The 20,543-nt window shown below is 47.6% G+C and overlaps 1 protein-coding gene across 1 annotated transcript in view; it reads left to right on the forward strand.

Moving 5' to 3' along the window:
* Positions 1-20,543, forward strand: part of LOC119383005 (B-box type zinc finger protein ncl-1) — an 80,827-nt gene that overhangs the window by 29,255 nt on the left and 31,029 nt on the right. Inside the window, exons 6-7 of the mRNA XM_037650961.2 lie at positions 710-1,442; positions 18,383-18,661. Of these exons, the coding sequence (XP_037506889.1) occupies positions 710-1,442; positions 18,383-18,661 (1,012 nt within the window). The remainder of the gene's footprint in view (positions 1-709; positions 1,443-18,382; positions 18,662-20,543) is intronic.

The following is a 20,543-nucleotide window of genomic DNA, read 5'->3' on the forward strand; positions in this document are numbered from 1 at the left end:
TCAAACGTACAGTCAACACAAGTCTACTCTATTCTGTTTTCTGATGATCAGCAAGGGTATGCTCAGATGAGAGCATTGAAGAAAGCGAGGATGGAAACCTAAAGAAAAAAGTTCCTGTGGCTGTCCTTCATAAGGGAGAATGCTTCTCACAATACTGCTGAGTGCTCAAGTACACATCTGTGAAATGAAGATAGTTTTATGAAATAATTTACTCAACATATTTTTGCATGAGTGTTCTTTCTGCACAACATCCATTTTGTGTAAAGTAGTACCCAGCCAGACTGCAATGTAGGCTGTGATGACCATAAGAAGTTTCGTGGCTACAAATGGGTATTGAAACTGTAGCTCGGTAGGCTAGAATTCAGCACCTAAATTCGATCTCTCTTCCGCGAGCTCAGTACAAACGCAGTGTAAAAGTGCTATTTGTGCCACGGAGCTACAGTTGTATCAACTTCTGGGGTTTTAACCACTGGCTGTATCATCGTGATGTTTAGACATCAGCATAATATTCCATAACTTCGTAAGACTAACAGCACAGACTAGACATGAAGACCAGAAAGAAAACAGGACAGAGTGCTTTGTCCTGTGTTCTTACTGGCGCTGGTAGTCTTACGAAGTTATGCATTGCCAACCAGCCTGTCAACAATCGTTACTGAAGTTTATAACCTTCCAGACATTAAACGGCAGTGTTTGTTTTCTCTTTGTCCAGGTGGTGAGCGCGCGCCTGAGGAGCCTTATCGCAGACACCCCGAAGCTGGAAGCGCCGGGTGAAATGGCATTCGAGTTTGACATTGAGCGTTTCGAGAAAGCGCTGCCTTCTCTGTGTGGCCAGCTGCGACGGCCTCGCACCGCATCCGTACCTTCACCACCACCACCGCCGGCGCAGCAGGCGCCTCTGTCAGCATCACCAACTCCTTCCTCCTCTCCCGTTGGTTGTCTCGGAGGCAACACTTCTTCCTCGCCCATCCATTCTGCCTCCTCGTCCATCGGAGGAGGCAACGTGTCTCCACTGCATTCCGCAGCATCGTCGCTCGTGGGCGGTGTCAGTAGTGCACCCATGGTTGTCGGATGTGCCAGCATGTCCCCCATCCACGCCAGTGCGTCTCTGGGCGCAGCGGGCGGGGACAGTTTGTCGCCACCTCTTCACCACTCGGGAGCGCCGTCGTTGGAAGATGCAGCAGCAGCCGGAGACCCATTTGCTGCACTTTCTGCCGCAGCGCCTCTGGAGGTTGGTCTGCTGACAAGTGCAGCGGCACAGTACAACCTAGCACGCCTGGCAAACATGGCTGAGAGCCCCGACGACACGGAGTCATCTGATGGTACCGTCACAATGGCAGACCTGCTGCTGGACCCCTCACTGGGTGTGTCGGCAGCGGAACAGAATGTGCTGAACAATCTGACTGCCCTTGCCAAGCTTGGCTCGGTGTCGCTCAACAATGCAGGTGCGTCTTCACTTTTTAATAGGCTTATGCAAATATTCAAGCACTTCAAATATTTGAACGAATATTACAGTGTTCGAACTTGCTTTGATTTGAATTGAAGTTATTGGAAATTTTGAAGTATTTGAAATGAACAAATAAGTGTATATTAGTCCGCATGTAACTCCTCCCTGTAAAGCGGTGCTATATTGTGAATACACCATTTCAGGGAAAATCCGCACTGCCGCGAAGCCCCACTTCAAGGTTAAGGGGAGACACTGGTCTCGAAACGAAAAGTTTTATTATTGGAGATATTGTAATGAAATTGGGTGTGTATATGTATTTCTTCCTCCTATTTTCAAAAATATAATTAGTTTTCATGTACTTCAATTAGTTATCAAATTGTGAGAGCATAAGTGAAATCTAATTAGGTAATTTCTTACGGGTCATTAAGACACTTTCCCTCAGTATTTTTAGGTTCTGTTTAAGATGCAGCTGTAGCCAAAGACCTGCCATGTGGAGCTATGCTATTTATATTGTCACTGAGATATATCATCATATAAGAACTTTCAATTGTATTGACATTGTGTAATCTTGAAATGCAATTAGCTCACATTATTGTTCACAAAATTTCATATGTTCATCTTAGCCACAAAAAAATAGCATAGCTCCACAGTCCTATTTCTTACGAATTCAACGGTATAAAATTTATCAAAATTACCTTACAAAAACATAATGAAAAGATCCGTAAGGCTGGTCAAGTTGGCAAAAAATGTGAAGCTGAGAAAATCGCGTTTGAAGATTGACACGCACTGTATAAATTTCTAAAAGGAACCTTTAACCATAAATTTTATTCACATGTTCCCCATCTGTTTCCCTTCAAAACAAAACAGAAAGTGTCTTGTTCCACCCAAGGAATCATATCTAAAAAAATTTTCCAATGTGCAAAGCATGATCAAAACCCCACCATGACAAGCGGCTGGGGGGTTCTGGAAAAGCCATGGGGTATGAGGCTCAAGCGACTGGCTGCTCATGTCTTTTCAGTCTTTAGGAAGAACCTTCTAGATGTTAGGCAGCATGTTACCCTGGGTAATAGGTTGCTATGCTTGAGAGAATACCTTCAAAGTAGTCCAGGACTGTAATCTTCAGTTGCACCCGTTTTGTGTCTCCTTGCAAGAGTCTTTTTTGTGTTGGTGCTCTTCAGATGAGTTGCATTTGCCTTGCGTAAACGCAGAGAGTCTTTTTCTAGGCTTCGTCGAACAAGGCAATCCCCAGCAATATAGCCCAAACTTGCAGCAATGGACTCGTTGGTTGCCCTTCTTCCTTGGTTGTAGATGGCAACAGCCTCAGCGGCAGCTCGCTTCACACTTTCCAGCGAAGCGTTCCCATTCTTTGAAGTTTGGGTCCAGATGACCGAATGAAGACTCTCACTCGCGTTCTGGGTCTTCCCTTCACAGCACCGTGCCAGCAGGCTCTCATCACTGAGCCTCGCAAAGACTGGCTCCAGAGCAGCCCCAACACAAGCCGGCAGGGCATTCTTGTGTGAAGGTGGACTCTCCCCATTGGCCAAGGCTCTATTGTACTTGCACCAAGAGCTAGCACCCTCGGGGCACTTTGAGTGCTTTGGTGCATCATCTGTCGATGTCATGTGCAGCAGTGTAGCTTCGACTGCCCTCTTCATAGCTGGCACGTCATTGATATTGCTCCTCAGGGCATATCCGTAGTAATTCGCGATCTTCTTGATCTTCTCTTGTGTGAGCTTTCCTCTACCCCCAAGAGACTCACCCTGAGCCTTCTTTTTGTCCACAAGGTTCCGTAAAGCTGCACCCATTCGCTTGTGGACATGGTTGATGCAGTCCTTTTTGTCTATTTGGATAAAGCCGTACACCTCGGCTTCGGACAAGGCATGAAAAGTGCGGCTGTCTCCATCAGAGAGCACAGTCGTGTAGCGCAGACCATGCTTGGCCCAGGACCTCTGAAACATGGTCAGCGCAGCCTCTACTTCCATGCGGCCAGAGTTGCATTCGATGTTTCGTTGGCACTCGTGGGTTGCCAGCCAGTCGGTGTACCCTTCGTCTTGCGGCTGTGGTCCCAGGGCACAGCCGAGACAAAAGTTTGAGTAAACAACATGGTCAATTACAAGGCCAGTGTAGAGCTCAATGATGCAGCCCACACCTATGTGTGAGCTCCGACCTCGCGTCATCCATGAGCCGTCGAACACAACATCGATGTTCCCTATGGGGTTCAGGAAGTCTGTATACAGCTCTTTTATTACTGCCACACTAGCAGCTTCACTTTCAGTCGCTGTGTTTTCGCAGGCTTTCACTAAACTTTTTAGGTGTCCCTGAAACGTCTTGTGGTGCAAGCCTCGGTGCGAAAGGTTCATACACGCACAAAAGTCCGAAAGGGCAGTAACACCTTTGCCTATCATCTGTATCCCCTTCATGGCCCTCATGTTGACTTCGAAGGGAGTGATGGTGGCAGTTCCGCTCACTCTCGGAGAAGAAAATTGCTTCTTCTCGAAATCACAACTGCTGCAAGAAAAAATAAGCTTTACCGCAAGGCCGTACTCCTTGTCCGTTGCCTTCCTCACGCTGAGACTTTTTGCGTCGCATTTGTCGCACTTCGCTTGTGCAAAAAAGTTATTCAAAACTTTCATATCGACGAGCAAAAAATCGGTCCCGGCGTCACCGGTCTGGCACTCCGCGCTTACTCCAAGAAGGTCGAACTTGCGCTGGGTAGCCGACTTTCCAGACAGAACGGTCTTCGTTTGCGCCGATCTCTCAACTCGCTGCGCCTGCTCCGCCGTTGAGTAGTACGCGGCATCAACCCGAAGTGTTTCGCTAGTCGAACTTGGTCCCACGGTGTCGTCAGTTGAAGTTCCCGGCAGGTCCAAAGGGTCCGGCCGCGACTCCAACTCCGCTGCCGACGGTGCACTTGTAGCCGGCGCCTTCTTGTTCCAAGCCCGTTTTTTACGGCTTCCAAAAGCTCGTTGCGTCGATGGTTTCAGACGAGAGTCTCCAGGCATCTCGATCGCGTGGAAAAACTACCGGCACAAAGTAGAGACACGGTCCGTCGAGAAACACGCACGATCGCAAAAGCAGGCGCACACAAACGGACAGCCACGGCGGAGAACCAAACACAAAGAAAAAAAAAAATGACGTGTCGGTCGCGCCAGCCAATGGGAGACTCGGAAAGGCGCGCTTGAAAAGCGCGCCGCGTGAGAGCCAATCAGTGGCCTGGAAACGACCTTCAGAAAACCCGCGACGGCGGCCGTTCTGCTTGAGCGACGCCATTTTGAGATGGCGCAAAATGTGCACAAAGAAAACAGCTTCAAATCTAGCCCAAGATGGCGGCGCTCGGCCCGCTGCAACGCTCATGGCGCGCGCGGGAAGTTCGAACAAATTTCGTCCTTTTGGGGACATTTTAGTGCTGCCGGGGTGCTTTGAAAGCCGATTTTATCGCGTTTCCCGACCGAATTTAGCGTTAGCAATTTGAGAGTAGGTGCTCAGAAGTACAAACGCCTCGAAAATACGCTTTGCGAAAAATCGATTTTTTGACCATTTTTGACCGTTCCAAGACCCGCGTCTCCCCTTAAATGAACATACACTCAAACCTCATTATAACAAAGTCACATCTGCCACGAAAATAACTTCGTTATATCCAAAAATTTGTTATAAACGTTTATTTGTAAGACTGTATCTATCACAAGACTATTCTACATTTACTTCGTTATAACCGATAATTCGTTATATCGAGGTTTGAGTGTACAGTAAAAGCTCGTTAATTCGGACAGGACCGGGAAAAAAATGTCCGAATTAACCGAATGTCGAATTAACGAATGGACAGGAAAAACAGTATTAAAATCAACTTGGAGAAGCATACCTTTATTTGCTGAAGTATTTTGTAATGGTCGTCTGCGTTTTCGCGCAGATTCCGGCTGACATTACAATTTTTCTTAAGGGGGGACGCGGGTCTTAGAATAGTAAAAAATGGACAGAAAATCAGTTTTGAGAAAAACGCATTTTAGGCATGTTTGCACCCCTAAGCAGCTGCCCTCAAAATATTATCGCCGATTTCGCCCGGGAAATGGGTTAAAACTTATTTTTAAGACGCCACGGGAGCTGCAAAATGCATCTCAAGTGGCAAAATTTGTTCAAACTTCCCGCGTGCGCAGCAGCTGGCTGATCGCCGCCATCTTTGGCTTGTTTTGAAGCTGTTTTCTTTGTGTACATTGTGCGGCGTTTCAAAATGGCGACGCCGCAACAGAACGGCCGGCCGCTATCGGCGCTTTTCCGAAGGGTGGTTGTAGAACGCTCATTAGCCAGAGCGCGCGCGCGCGAGGCGAGCCCCTTCCCTTGCGCCTCCCATTGGCTGGCGCAACCCGAGGCCGCCATTTTGTTTTTGTATTTTTGTTCGGCGCTCACGGCTGCCGTGTTGCCAGTGTCGTGTGCTCGTGTGTTATTACAAGTGTCATCTTCCTCTGCTTACGCTCCCGTTCGTGGGGCCCGCGGACACACAGTTATCTTATTTTGTGCTGGCACATCCGGAGATTCTCGTGTAAAGAAGATGCGCCAAGCGTACGAGGTCGCCATGCCGAAACTACTTGTCGCTACCGGAGCTTCGAGTCTATGAGAACCGCCCAGTTCCCCTCTATGGGGGGACCCACATCCCCTCTAAGGGGGGACGTGGGTCCCCCTTTAAAGGGGATGTGGGTCCTAAATTTTTTTCTTTGTTTTTGAGTCAATATGAACTAAACTTCACTGTCTTGACCAGTTTTTTATGCTGATTTCAAATCTGTAATTAGTTTTTTAATAGCTGCACTAGTTCAAAAAGATCTTGAGGTTCGAAAAAATAATTAGTGCCTGCTTCTTACAGGGCTTTTAAGCAATTTCGACCTACTAAAACCAATATGCAAGTGCATGGGCCCAATGCCCAGATCATGCTGTAGGGGGTGATGCTATTTTTATTCACTTGAGAGCACTGTGAAGGTCAGAAAACAGATGAACACTCACTGGTGGTTATTTTTTCTGATTCACTCTCATTAGTATCTTTAATTAAAATTTGTAAAATGGTGCTAGTGTAATGCAGATAGCATCACCCCCCCAGATCGTTTCAATACGAGTAAAATGATACCAAATTTGTGATTTTTACTCAGCAACAACATAGAAAAAAACCCCGTAAGGCTGAGTGCGTTGAGCAAAAATATCAAACTGAGAAAAACGCATTTGAAGTTTCAGACAACTGTAACTTTTGTGGAAGTGCAGCCACAGCACTAGTGGTTATATCGTTTGATAGGTTTCTTCTTCACGAGAACAGCCATACCAAATATGTGACCATGATCTGCCAATGTACTGGCAACTTCTTATAAAGCCACATAGTGCACCCTGTACCAGAGTGATAAACTCCACCTTTAGCAATTCATAGGCCTGTACCAATTCCTTGCAAGCTAAAGAAATACAAAATTTGTCTATGAATGTGGCTTTGCAACAGGCAAATAAAATAGACAGAGATTAAGTCTAAAAAGCATGTGGGCTATTTATTAAACCAAAAATCAGTTATTATTGTCCAGCAATAGCACTTGGCTCAACAGCAGGCAAGGGCTGTACTCTGGGTCCCCTGCTGGTTTGTGTAATTTTGAAAGTCTGTGCTTGGTGTCACTACTTAAGTGTTCCTTTTGCAACTTCCAATGTCAGTTTTTAACCTTCTCAAGGCTGTGGAGCACAAATCAATTTCCCAAAGTGTAACACGGCATCTCTGCAATTTCGGTGTTGCTCTGTCAGGTTGTGGTTGAAGCGACTACCGTTGCACCCTGGTCGACAGTATTTGTGGCCCTAATTTAATGCATTTCACTTCAGATTACATTAATTATCTTAGCACCACTATCACCAGCAACCTTCTACGAGAAACGCTCCTCGCGCGAGTCGCACCTATGATAATGAAGCACAGGCTTTGAAAGCAGCCTATACCCTCTGCCTTGAAAAAGGTCACTGCTTGAGCCGAACTCGGAACGAAGCACAAGTCCAAAGAACGTTTTCATCACGGATAAGTCCACGCGGATAAATTCTGTGCCATTTTCCTTGCCGCCGTTCACCAACATCCAACGGTTTGAACTTCCGCTGCTTCGTTGCGCGCTGCGATGCCAAGCACTCCTCCCGTCGCCGTATTTCCCGCGCACTCGGCAGTCCCGCATAGTATGCCATACGAACGCGGTTTCGAATGCCACTGAAGCGTTGCCTAATGATCCGATGGCTGCAGCTTGACCAAGGGAACCGGGCGGTTCTCATAGACTCGACGCTCCAGTAGCGACAAGTAGTTTCGGCATCGCGCCCTGGTATGCTTGGCGCGTCTTCGAACGCGAGCGTAAGCAGAGGAAGATGACACTTGTAACAACACACGACACCGGCAACACGGCAGCCGTGAGCGCAGAACAAAAATACAAAATCAAAATGGCCGCCTCGGGTTACGCCAGCCAATGGGAGGCGCGAGAGAAGGGGCTCGCCTCGCGCGCGCGCGCTCTGGCCAATGAGCGTTCTACAACCACCCTTCGGAAAAGCGCCGATAGCGGCCGTTCTGTTGCAGCAACGCCATTTTGAAACGCCGCAAAATGTACACAAAGAAAACAGCTTCAAAACAAGCCAAAGATGGCGGCGATCAGCCAGCTGCTGCGCCCGCGGCGCGCGCGGGAAGTTTGAACAAATTTTGCCTGTTGAGATGCAATTTGCGGCTCCCGTGGCATCTTAAAAATAAGTTTTAACCCATTTCCCGGGCGAAATCGACGATAATATTTTGAGAGCAGCTGCTTAGGGGTGCAAACATGCCTAAAATGCGTTTTTCTCAAAACTGATTTTCTGTCCATATTTCATTATTCTAAGACCCGCGTCCCCCCTTAACTCTTCCAAATGGCCAACAGCACGCAAACTGTCAGAAGTGCTCAGGCAAACGTCCTCTAATACTATCATAAGCGCCTCCGAGACTTCCCGTGAGGTGCGATGAGGTCGCGACATCATTATTAATTTCTTAATCGGGCAGGAGACCAGTCGTGGGGACCCAATCATCAGTCGCGATGTAGTCCTGAAGGGTCATATCTGTGGGAAGGACAGCATCGAAGGTCGGGCAGTCATCGTCGGTGGACTCGGCTGACACCTCGTGGATGCCATCGTCAGCTACTGCCGCATGCTCGGGCCTCACATGTAAACACGGTCGCAACGGGGGGAAAAAAAAAGAACTCTGCAAGAACAGACGGTGCCGACACAACACAAGGGAGAATGGCATCGGAGGCGCAGTGGAGCGAAGAAAGAAGACGCCGACGTTCGGTGACGCTGCAATCGCCCCCACTAGTTGATGAGGATGGCGATGTCACTTAGGTTTCGATTTCGCTCCAGTCGTGCCAGCGCTGCTTTACAGCACTATTGTGTAGCGGCAGCTGTCAGCATTTGTCCGAATTAAGCGGTGCAGAGCCCAATTCTGACGAATTAACGAAGGTTTAGTTCCATAGATTAACATGCACTTTGGCTGGGACCAATAGAGCCGTCCGAATTATCCAAATTTCCGAATTAACGGGTGTTGAATTAACAAGCTTTTACTGTATTACCCTCACATCGATTCATCAATTTTTAAGTTAAAAAGCTTGTTATACCGGCTTATATGCTCTAATTATAGTAAATTTTAAAATTTAGAATATTTTCAGATTATCACTTGCATTCTACCAAAAGTCAAATCCTGCTACTATTCAAAGTTGCTTCCACTTCCTTTGAACCAAAAAGAATCACATTTGCACATGCCTTGTTTCAGTTAAAAAAAAAAATATTGTGCAAGTTAGTTAGGTCATGACAAATATGCTCATTTTTCTATATAATATGTCATCATACCTGCCAACTCTTCCGAATTTTCCGTAAAATGTACGAATTTCGACCTCGCTTACGAATTTACGAATGTTACCTGAAATTTTACAGAAAATATGTTATTTCGGATAAAAAAAATTAAAGATCTATTAAAACAGTGTGGCCTTCGCGATCAGCTACTGCACATTGCCGTAGCTAGTCGCGGAGGCCGCGGAAGCGGTGTTGTGGTACTTTCCGCCGCTAGGGGAGGACAATACATACTCGTGTTATCATCAGCAGCAGCTTCAACATTTAGCGACTTCTGTCGTCTTCTCGGGGGGTGGCTACGAATCCATACCTCCTTGGCGCGTACGGAAAGCGCAAGGTGCAAGCATGTGGCAGTTAGCTTTGTTCGCGGATCGGCGGTGAGGACTGCACTGTTTGTGTCGCTTTTTGTATGACCGGCTGCCGCGTCGGACGCAGTAGGACTGCTGTGTTTAAGCCGTAGCAGCTTCGCAGTGCAATGTCAGGTTCTAAGCCGCGACAGTACTTCCAAGTGTTCTTGAAATCGTACACGACGGAATTCCCATGCTTCGTGCCGTCGAAGAAAGGGGAGAAGTTTGGTTTTTGCACCACGTGTGCCTGTGACGTGAACATTTCCCATGGTGGAAAGTCCGACATCAAGGTGCACATCGCATCGAAAAAGCACCAGGGGTACGTGCGAGATGCCGACAAGCAGCCAAGCCTCGCAAGTTTTGTGCGTGCTGACAGTGACTTCAGTGTTATTCGGGCAGAGTGTCTGTTCACGGCATTCTTAGTGGAACATAACATTCCGCTGAGTGTCAGCGATCACACTGGGCCACTTTTCAGAAAAATGTTTCCCAAGTGTGAAGTGAAACGCTACGCCTGTGGCCGAACAAAGACAACTGAAATTGTTGGAGAAATGGCTACCAACGCCGAGACTCCTTTGATGGATGCCCTCAAACAGCAGGTATTTTCAATCGCTGTGGATGGTAGCAACAACAGGGACACGCAGCTTTACCCGATTGTGGCGACGTATTTTGTGAAAGAGACTAGTCGAGTGGAAAGCCGCCTTCTTTGCCTCGGGACAATTAAAGGCGAAGCGACTGGGCAGAAGATTGGGCACCTAATTTTGGACGCGTTGAGGTCCCGGAATTTACCTGCTCAGAACTTGTTGGCCATGTCCTCGGACAACGCCAATGTCATGGTCGGGAAGAAAAACAGCATGTCAACGGTGTTGAAAGAGGCTCAACCAGCTTTGATTGGGGTCGGTTGCCCGTGCCATCTGATAAACTTGGCCGTGCAAAAAGGAGCGCCATGTCTTCCCGTAAAGGTTGATGAAGCTTTGATTGACATTTTTTTTTTTACCTTGAAAAAAGTTCGAAGCGGAAAGACCGATTCAAAGAGTTTCAGGAAATGCATGACGTCGTGGTGAGGAAGATGAAGCATTCGCCAACATGTTGGCTTTCGTTGGGAAAGTGTTTCAAGAGACTTCTAGATCAGTGGAAGCCACTTCTAAGTTTTTTTTTGTGTGTGTGAAGCGAAGAAGTGTAATAAGCAGAGCTTATTTTTGGAGTCCTACCGAATTCCAAAGACTTCTCAACAAACCTCCAAGAACTCTGCACCTACCCAAAAGTCTTCTGTAGGCCTTGGAAAAAGCACCGATGCCGACGAAGTCCCACTTAAAGGGACACTAAAGGCAAATATTAAGTCAACGTTGATTGTTGAAATAGCGGTCCAGAAACCTCGTAGTTCTACTTTTATGCCAAGAAAGTGCTTATTTTGAAATAAAATCACGTTTTAGTGGTCCGCATTGCGTTAGCGCACTTCAAATCACCCGCCTGAAATCTGACTTTCATACGTCACTGCTGCAGTGCCCAGCGTTGCCCGCCTTTACTGCGCGACCGCCGACACTAGTAGCAGCAGAGCGAAAGTAGCGGGACCCACAGCAGCAACAACGGCCATCGAAGCCATCGACGCTTGCTGCAATCGCCGCAATGGATGTGGACGGAGAACTTGACAATGAGACATTGGCTTGCGACGCTGGACTCCAATTCAGCGACTTGAGCCCCAACGAACGCGGTATGCTGCTGAGGGCTCGTAGTGCCGGCGCCGTTGCGTGCGGTATTTTGTCGAACTTTCTGTCAGCGCGACTTTCACGAGTGCGCAAAACACACGCGGCAGTACACGATCCCGAAACTACCACTGAGACGTGACCGCGTGAGCGAAGCAGGGCGCCGGGTGAAGTGTAGTTCGGCGAAAACGGAACCTTTGAACCACGCGCGCCGTTCCCCATGGCAACGCCACAGAGGTTCTTTTTTCCATGAATCAAATGGAAACGAACAAACGGCATTTTAATACGTCTTTTGATGCGTGGAAGGTTCTTTTTTTATTGCTGCTAGTTTGATTACTAGTGATTTATTGTAGGCAGACTCTCATACGTCATCGGGATCACTTCGAAAATGTCCCATTCGTGGCGCTCATCATGTGATACATTTAGCTTAATTTCTCGGTAAATAGGGCACTGCTGTTGATAATATTGCCGTCTTAGAAGTTGTCATACATTGAGCTTTCACTCTGACATAAATTGTTATTTGCCTTTAGTGTCCCTTTAAGAGAAAAGGCGTTTATCTTGCACCTCAAGCCAAAAAGATGAAGCTTCAGACCACAGAATCCGAACAAACCAGCCTTGTCACTCATGAAGAGTGCCTGTTTTTTTTCTTGTCATCGGAGCTAAGTAGGGCGTGCTGTCTCTTCTTGCAAAATGTAGTGCCGGTTTTTGAGAGGGCGAACTGCCTTCTTCAAGAACAGGCTCCTCATATTCATGTACTAAGGGGCCTCTTGAACAGCCTTCTTGAGGACCTCCTCACTAGATTTGTGCGGCCTTTTGTTCTCAAAGAATGCAATTCATTGCTGGAAGTTTCCTATGGAGCTGTGGAGAACCAGAAAGGTGATGAAGGCCTTGTTATTGGCAGCATAACCCGCTCTGTTGTCGAAACACTGAGCTCAAGTGAGAAAGAGCAGTTCTTTTCAGCTGTACATCTGTACGTTACAACATCATGTGATTATATTAGACATAAGTTTCCACTGGAAGACATCAACCTCAAGATGGCCGAGGTTGCCCAGGTGCAGTCATTGGAGACTGCTTCATTCAGCAGTGTACGACATTTCATTGCTGCATTCCCTGCTCTTTTGCCACAGCAAAGTGGCGAATCAAAAGAGAAGGCAGTCAATGAGCTCGAAGTGTAGTTTACTAGTTTACAAGCATACAATGTTCCAGCAGACATTTTGAAGGAGCCCAGGTGCGACGTACAGTGGGCACGTTTGGGAGCTGTTCGAAGTGTTGATGGATCCCTAAGGTTCCACAGAATTTCAGTGGTTATGCTGGGCATTCTCTCCATTTCCCACAGTAATGTGGAATGTGAGAGAATATTCAGCACTGGGGCGGGGGGGGGGGTCAACAAAACTCGGTCTTTCGCTCATCTGTCGGTGAAAAACTCTCAGAGCCTGCTGATGGTGAAAGGGCACCAGAGTGGAACTTGCTTTGAGCAAAGCTACACCGAGAACTTTCTGAAGCGCCGCAACAGCAAAGTCACTGCAAAAATAAATTGTTGCCCAATTGAGTTGTTGCTGATTACTCTCTGACCGATTTTACTTGTGGTTGCAAAAACATGATTAAGCTTGTCGCTACAGGCAAAACCCTCGGAACCTGCTACAAAAAAGTGAGTTGGCTCCCCCCCCCCCCCCCCCCCCCCCCCCCCCCGTTTGAGGGTATTACTAATTTCTATGTTGCCAGGTTGGCAGGTATGATGTCATATATACTATTCGAATTCGATTAGAAGTTATTTGACCAAATCACTATTTGCTTCGAACCTAAAATTTACTATTCACATAAGCCTACTCTTAAAATGTTTTGCGAGACTCGGCACCTTGTACTTGGAGCTTTATTGTCGACTCTTTCTTTCTATTGTGAAGTGGCACATGCTGTGTTTGCTTTGAGGCTAAGGTAAATCGCTGTTAAGTTTGGACAGGGGTTTGATTCCAGGCCATGGCAGCCAAATATTGATGGGTGACTTACACAAACATCCATGTAGAGTTCAACAGAAACTCTACCTTTTATGCAAAACATAGTTGCCGAAGAATTCATTTGTACATGGAAAGTGTGGCAATAATGTTCGGATAATACAGCCATAAGAAAAAAAATTTCAATTGCATAAAAATAAATTGTTGAGCCCAAGATCCGGTGACCATGACATCATGCCGTGCCAGTGACGTGATCCTCACAGCTCCCATACGCAATGGGTAAAACGGAGAGAAATGCAGATCCAATGCACTGTGCCAGTATGGTAAGCTATCACGCCTATTCTGCTGCCACTTCTTGTCATCAACCCTTGGGTGTTGCTCGCAGTGGTGTGATGCTGATGCTATCATGCTAATGGAACTCAGCAAGTTGCTCTCTACTCGTATGATGAATGCGCAACGTCGCAAACCGTCGCATGTCACAAAAACAAAAGAGGTGTAGTCTAAAATCTCATGTAGGCAAGGCGACAACCTGAATTATGGCACCTCTGTTTATGATAAGCCATGATTTATATTGTGTCATCATGCCCCAAATTAAGAATCGAGCAGGATACATTATGGCGTCGCATAATTGCAGTCGCCGCTATGCACTGGCTCAAGAAAAGTTTTGTAAGTGCTTAAGAATTATGGGAGAACTTGATTTCACAAATACTATCTTGCACCTTCTGTGAGTGGTTTTGGCAAGCACCATAGTGTTAGTTGTACTTACCACCCTGACTCTGTCATGCCTGGGCTTTGTCATGTCTCAGACAGGTAGTGCTTAGCTTTATGAGTAAGCAACATGTCGTTCATCTGAGAGAACCAGTGGCATTGGCCATGCATACTTCACCAGTTTGCTATTTGCATTGCTGGCGTTGACTTCGTTGCTGTACCTACAGCTAAGGTTTGAGCAAGCAAAAGCTGTGACATAGTGCAGTTAGACTGGGAGCTGAAGTTTAATGGCTGTACACTTTTGGTGCACCCAGTACTGGTACATGCCGCACTAAACAACCACTTTCCCCTCTTTAACACGAAAGTGTTTTATGGCGGAGTCTGCTATGGCTCCACTGACGTATTTTCGTCAATATACACTAAAAGATGGCAAAGAAAAAAAAAACTAGAAGAAAAAGTTCTGGTGCCGGAAGTCGAATCTACAACCCCTTGCTCCGCAGCGCGCAACGTGAAACCACTCGGCCACAGAGCATACATTTTTCTGCTTACTAACGACGAGCTATTTATATACACCATTTACCGTTGGCGGTACTCGGAGCTCGGTGGCTTCAGGGGCCCTGCAACACTTTTCCAAGTAGCCATGGAATGGCTTCACTGAAGGAACTTATTGCCTCAGGAATCGACCGCCGCAAAAATTTTTAGAATCCGTTCAGTATGAGCGGAGTTGCTCCAAATTTGGGATTTCGGGCTAAAAAATTTAGTTTTTTTTTTTTTCGTAACCTGTTCCAAATATGGATTTTTGTGCTCCAAAAGCAACATTTCCTTCTCCAAAAATTGCTCCAAATCCTATTTCGGCTGTTGCATCCCTGGGGATGAGCCATGTTATTTTGCAACAAGCCTGCTTCGAGGCTCACATGAGTGAAGCAGGCGTGTAAAGTTGATCTACAGGCTAATTGGAAAATTTCCGAAAGTGAAACTGGTGGTTGTCCAAGTGGCTAAGCCAAGCTTGTTTTCTTTCTGAGCTGCTGCTAATGGCGTATGGATGTTAACTTGAAGTACAGTTTACACAAAATATCGCTTTATTCGAAATTTGTTGCAGTCCTGACCCAAACGCATGCATATTAAGCCGCATTATTCAAAAAGCACGAATAGTTTGACCCGCTCAGAACAAAATGGCAAGTGGAGGCGTTGCCGAGCGGAGGTGACCCCTTTGCATGCAGTGTCAAATTAAGGGGTACTGACACCATTTTTTGTAGGTGAGTTTACACTGCCATACAAATCTCCTGTATACAGAGACTGCTCTGAGCAAGCGTGAAGCTCCGCAAATGTTGATCAGATAGTTTGTTTTGATATTAAATTCTCTTTTTTTATGGCGCACCTACCTGCGTTGACACTAACTTGACGTCAGGCTACAGCACTAATTCTCGTGACTTCACGCAGCAGTCTGTCTAGTTGTGATGACGTCAGGTACCAAAACTTCCAAAATGGCTGCTAGTGCGTCACCAGTGGAACCATGGTGCGGAGCGGCCGTGGAAACATCACGATATATTGCGTGAGCACGTGACAAGAAGCTCATACTGTGATGTGATGTCAGGGTACAGTAGGGACCGAAATTAGCTTTTAAGAGTATACTGCAATTACTTTTTCAGGGTGCACTCACGCTTAGCAGTACACTTTCTAGGCTCTTAAGAGCTTGGCCTTTAATTTGACGCCAAAAGATTACTACTGAAAATTTTCATGTCGGTACCCATTAATGCCGCTGACATCTCATGCAGGCACAAAACAGGCCACAAAAGTACCAAGCGCACGACCGATGACCGCCTAGTAACGAGTACCAAGCGAGTGCCGAGTGCTCCCAGCTCTTTACTGCAGAGCAAACAGGAACTGTCAAATTTCACGGTGCAACGTGCCTGAACTGTTAATCTCGGTCGTAATCGCATCGCTGGTGTACCCCATGATAGAATCTACATGAAAATAAAGTTTTCCTGGCGCTTTGTGATGCCAGAAAACCGCGGTCACTTGGATGCCAAAAAGTGACCAAAAGACGGTGGGCTTGCTTGTGCCACAGCATTTCATGGGGTGCTCATGAGCAAAGTTCAGAATTTTGTTCCTAGACATTTTTCATTGGCGTGGGCACGACGGTGTGCAAACCCCGACACTTGAACTGTAGAATTGGCAGTTTCATCGACGATGGGGTGCTGAAAAACTTGTTTTGCCAACTTCACGGTTGCGCGTCTTAGGAGGGAAATCTCCTAGTGATCATTCAAAGCCCCTTCTGCAAAACGACTCAGTTTTCACGATTGCGCTGTGTACCCACAGTGAGCTGTGAAGTGTTGTTTTGAGCACAACAAACACAACCTCAAACTCAAGCCATGGCATTTGCGGCACTTTCCAGCGCAAAACGCTCGTAACGTTCTGTGAAGTCCACAAACCCCCCCGATCAAAGCGGCCACTGCCTTCCCCCGGTGGTTGGAAAAACCGCGGCTCCGGTGGGACATGTTAATGACGTAAGCGCCGCCATCTTGCCCCGGCCTGAAGGGCCATTACTAAAGGCACCCGTGGCGCTAGCTTCGACGGCGCATTGTAATTAAAGCAGCCAATGGCAGCCATGCTGAGGCCCCCCCCCCCTCTCCCCCTTTTCGTAGTGCCAGCAGCCGCGCTACTTTGCCCATCAGCACCCATTGAAGCCACCAGCCTTGATAAAGTTTCGTGATGTACCATTGGTACATAGAAGAGAGTGTTGGCCGGCGTGTTCAGTTTTTGCGGTGTTTACTTGTGCGCTTTTGCCACCACAATGGTTAACAGCATACACCATTCGTACATCATGCAATCGCGCAAGGATACTTCCAAGATCGAGTTCACAAGATTCTTCCATGTTCCGAAAAACAACAGGCGAGCATGCAGTTTGCATGCTGGCTTTATAATTTGTGCCAATTATAGTGTGCGCAGCCACACATAGCTTCATTGTAGTTGGGCAACAGTTATTGCCTTTAATATGGCTGAATCGTGAAGAGCACGATGTTGCAGAAACCTTCGAAGGTCGCCAACTGCTTTGTAAACGCCGGCTTTTCCCATGCTATTGTCAGCGACCCTGATGATGACCAGCCTGATGATGACTGGACTTGCAGTGATGTTTACCAGGCTGTTCATAAAATTGCTGGCCAAGAGGTAGAAAACGACTTCGAGTTATTTGCGTTGGCTGACGCTGCTGCTCCAGTGGTCGCCCCAACGACGGATGTGGAGATAATTGATACTGTTGGTGGCCCGGACGAGGGCAAAGAGCCATGTGAAATGCCAACTATGATGCATACGTGGGAGTATCTATGCCTGCTGCGAAATAATGTTGAATGCATGGGCGGCGACCACGGCCTCGTGCAATGCTTGGTCAAATCGGAGCAGGGGTCGCTCGCACCTGGCAAGAACTTGAAACAGCCTAACCTCACCGCCTTTTTCGCACCTGATCAAAGTTTTGCTTCACTGAATACATTGTGTTCTGACTTCGTCGCTGTTGCAATGCAATTAAAGCACGACTGCTTTAGCTTTTCTCGAGTGGTTGCTTATATCAAAATACCACTTACAATTAATTTTTTCGCCATCCCGCTGACTTCGTTATAACAAGGAATTACTGTAGATTTTAGTCCACCGTACTTGCGGGCAGTGCTACGTACTGGCACCTCTACTGATGCCGGTATGCTCAACTTCTTCGTGATCGTGTCAGAGTGTTCGACCTGGCAGTGGAGCTCAAGCGCACTGACTGGCGTGAGCTCCTGCATACCCAGCCTTGAATTGCTATTACCCTTTGAAAGCATTAAGGGAAACCCTTAATATGAGTTGTGTGACGGGCACCTGTAATTTTGTTTGCGCAGACATGGTTAGAATTTTTGAAAGCTTCATTATTTGTTAGACGCAAGTGTATGTGTTTAAGTAACTGTAACAGAGTAACATAGCCATTACCATACAATAAGCTAGCGATGTATGGTAAGGAAAGCGGTTGCAGCCTTGAGGAAGACAGTCCGCTTCTCGAAACATTGGCCCCAGCGACACCCCGTGTTCACAAATTTTTCGTCTGAATAAAACGAGCAACTGGCTACTGGCAAAACATTTCTAGTGACTGCTTACTGCCCAAGACAGCACTATATTTACTGGATGAAAACCAAGGCAAAATGTATTGGGGGGGTCTGTTCCTATGTCTTTCAGGCTAAATCTTTCGCTGTGCTAGTTTCCTGCCCACGGTGGCCAAAATTTGATGGAATCGAAATGCAGCAACTCCTGTGCACTTAAATTTCGGTGCACGCTAAGTAAACCCCAGGCGGTCAAAATGAATCTGGAGTCTCCCACTGCAGCGTGCTTCATATATATATATATATATTTCTTTTTTCTTTTTCCCAGGTCAAATCATGTTGAATGGCCAAGTGGTGCCAGGTCTCACTCTGGAGCCAAATCCACAGACGTCTCCTCCTCCCCCTCTGCTCTCCTCTGGGCGGCCAAGCAGCAGCAGCAGTGGCAGCCTCGTTGGCTCCCATCAGCAGCTGCTGGACTCTCTACTCAATGGCTCGGCACTCTCCCCACGCACCTCTTCCCGAGGATCGCCCATGCTTGACAGCCTGGTCAATGGCAGCTCCATATTGGGACCAAGGGTGCCCATCCTGGCAGCTGGCAGCGGTCTCGGTCAGTCTCCTTAGTCATGTTGCTCTATACTACTGCAAACCATTTTGCTAAACTGTCTCTGAAGTCTTCTCGGTGATACTTCATCATCAGACCATTGTCTGCAGTTTATGTGTTAGGCCCACTGAGGACAGGGAAAATGGTTTTTCTCGGGGAGCATATGAGTCCTTGGAAGCCCTTGAAAGTCCGGGATTTTTTGCTTTCCTTTGAAAGCCTTGAATTTCTTGACAAATGCTATCTTACATTGACCAAGTGATTTGCTTTGTGTTGTAGGTAGGCATTCACCTTGCAAACTCTCCAATGGGGACACACACACACACACACACACACACACACACACACACACACACACACACACACACACACACACACACCGGTGTGAATGTGCATCCCTCTTTGTTTGACTAGTGTGGACTGCTATGTGAACAGTGCCACGACACGTATTGGCACTGAGTGTTTACGGTGCCTTTTTCGCACCTTGTCCTTTCGTTTGTTATATCTCCCCTCCGGTTTGCCTACCTTCTCCCTCTTGTGCTGATTTTTTTTCTCCCCTACCTCTGTCGAGTGAATGGCGCACGAAGTGAAGACACAGTAAAAGCTCGTTAATTCGAATTCCACGGGAATGCTCAGCAATTTCGAATTAAACAAAATTCGAAATAATGAAAGTGAGCAAAAATGGGTGGATTTCGGGAGTGGGGGCACGAAAAATATTTATTGGCCAAAAAAGTCGGTGATGACCATCTGCTTCTTTTCTCTGAATGCCACAGCTGCGGCTCTCTGTTCCAGCACGCGGACGCGGCGCAGGGAATCCTCTTCACCCTCTTCAAAGCTGAAGAAGAGACGCGCCACATTAAGTGCCTCCATCACTGCAGAAGCTGACGGGCGCACAGGCGCTTCGTCATCTTCGTCTTCCTCACCTTCTGGCTCTTCAGCAACAGGCTGCGCACCGGCTACTTGAGCGATAATGTCCTCATCAGTCAGGGCACCACACACCGATGCACCGGTGTCAACTTCAACATAATCGGCAAAACGTACGCCCCGAAAAGTGTCGCGCAATGCCACTGGCATGAGCTCCTCAGCCCCATCCACGTCGACGTCACAACTATCCTGCGCACTTCCAGCTGCAAATCCACTGTGGCGGAAACAGTTTGCGATTGTGGTCGCGGTCACCTGTTCCCATGCGCGCACCAACATATGCATGGCAGTGAGCAGCGTAATGCCGAAGTCCTTCCTGTCGCCCGCGCACAAAATCATTCTCTCCAGCATGTGACGCCTATAAAAGCACTTGATGTTCCTTATGACACCCTGGTCCATTGGCTGTAGGGCCGCAGTCGCAGTGATGTGATAGCTGCGCCAATTGCACCAAACTGCACCAAGTCGTGAAAGCTGCTACATCCTGCTACATCTCCGCTGTTTTGCGCCAAAACTGCGCCAAACTATAAGCACGCTAGCGGAAAAACTAGGGTGCCTTGATGCGCGTTTTGTGCAGGGTGAGGACATCTGCGGCGTCTACTGCGGCGCGGCTGCCACATTTTAGCCCACGGCTTCTTACTGGCGTCTCACCCCTCTACGGCAGCTGCGCTGAGAGGCACGAGACGCGGGGCAAAAAATGGCGTCGTGGCGGCATCAGCCCCTTCAAAGAATGGCAACACCCTAAGGGGGGCGCACACATCGAGGCACACTAGGAAAAACGTACGCAGCGCGCCGCCGGCGGCAAAACGCGACACTCCGAAGCTGCCGCGCGGCAAAATTTTCGTGCCGCGAGAGGAATGTGTTCGTGCATCATTTTTCTCGGCACGCTGCCCGGCGCTTTCTGGGGACATAACCATAACCGACATAACCCTCTCCAGACTGCTGCAAATTGGCGTGACCCCACAAAATGCAC

The sequence above is a fragment of the Rhipicephalus sanguineus genome, chromosome 2 (genome assembly GCF_013339695.2).
Source record: "Rhipicephalus sanguineus isolate Rsan-2018 chromosome 2, BIME_Rsan_1.4, whole genome shotgun sequence".
In the NCBI taxonomy this organism is placed as follows: domain Eukaryota; kingdom Metazoa; phylum Arthropoda; class Arachnida; order Ixodida; family Ixodidae; genus Rhipicephalus; species Rhipicephalus sanguineus.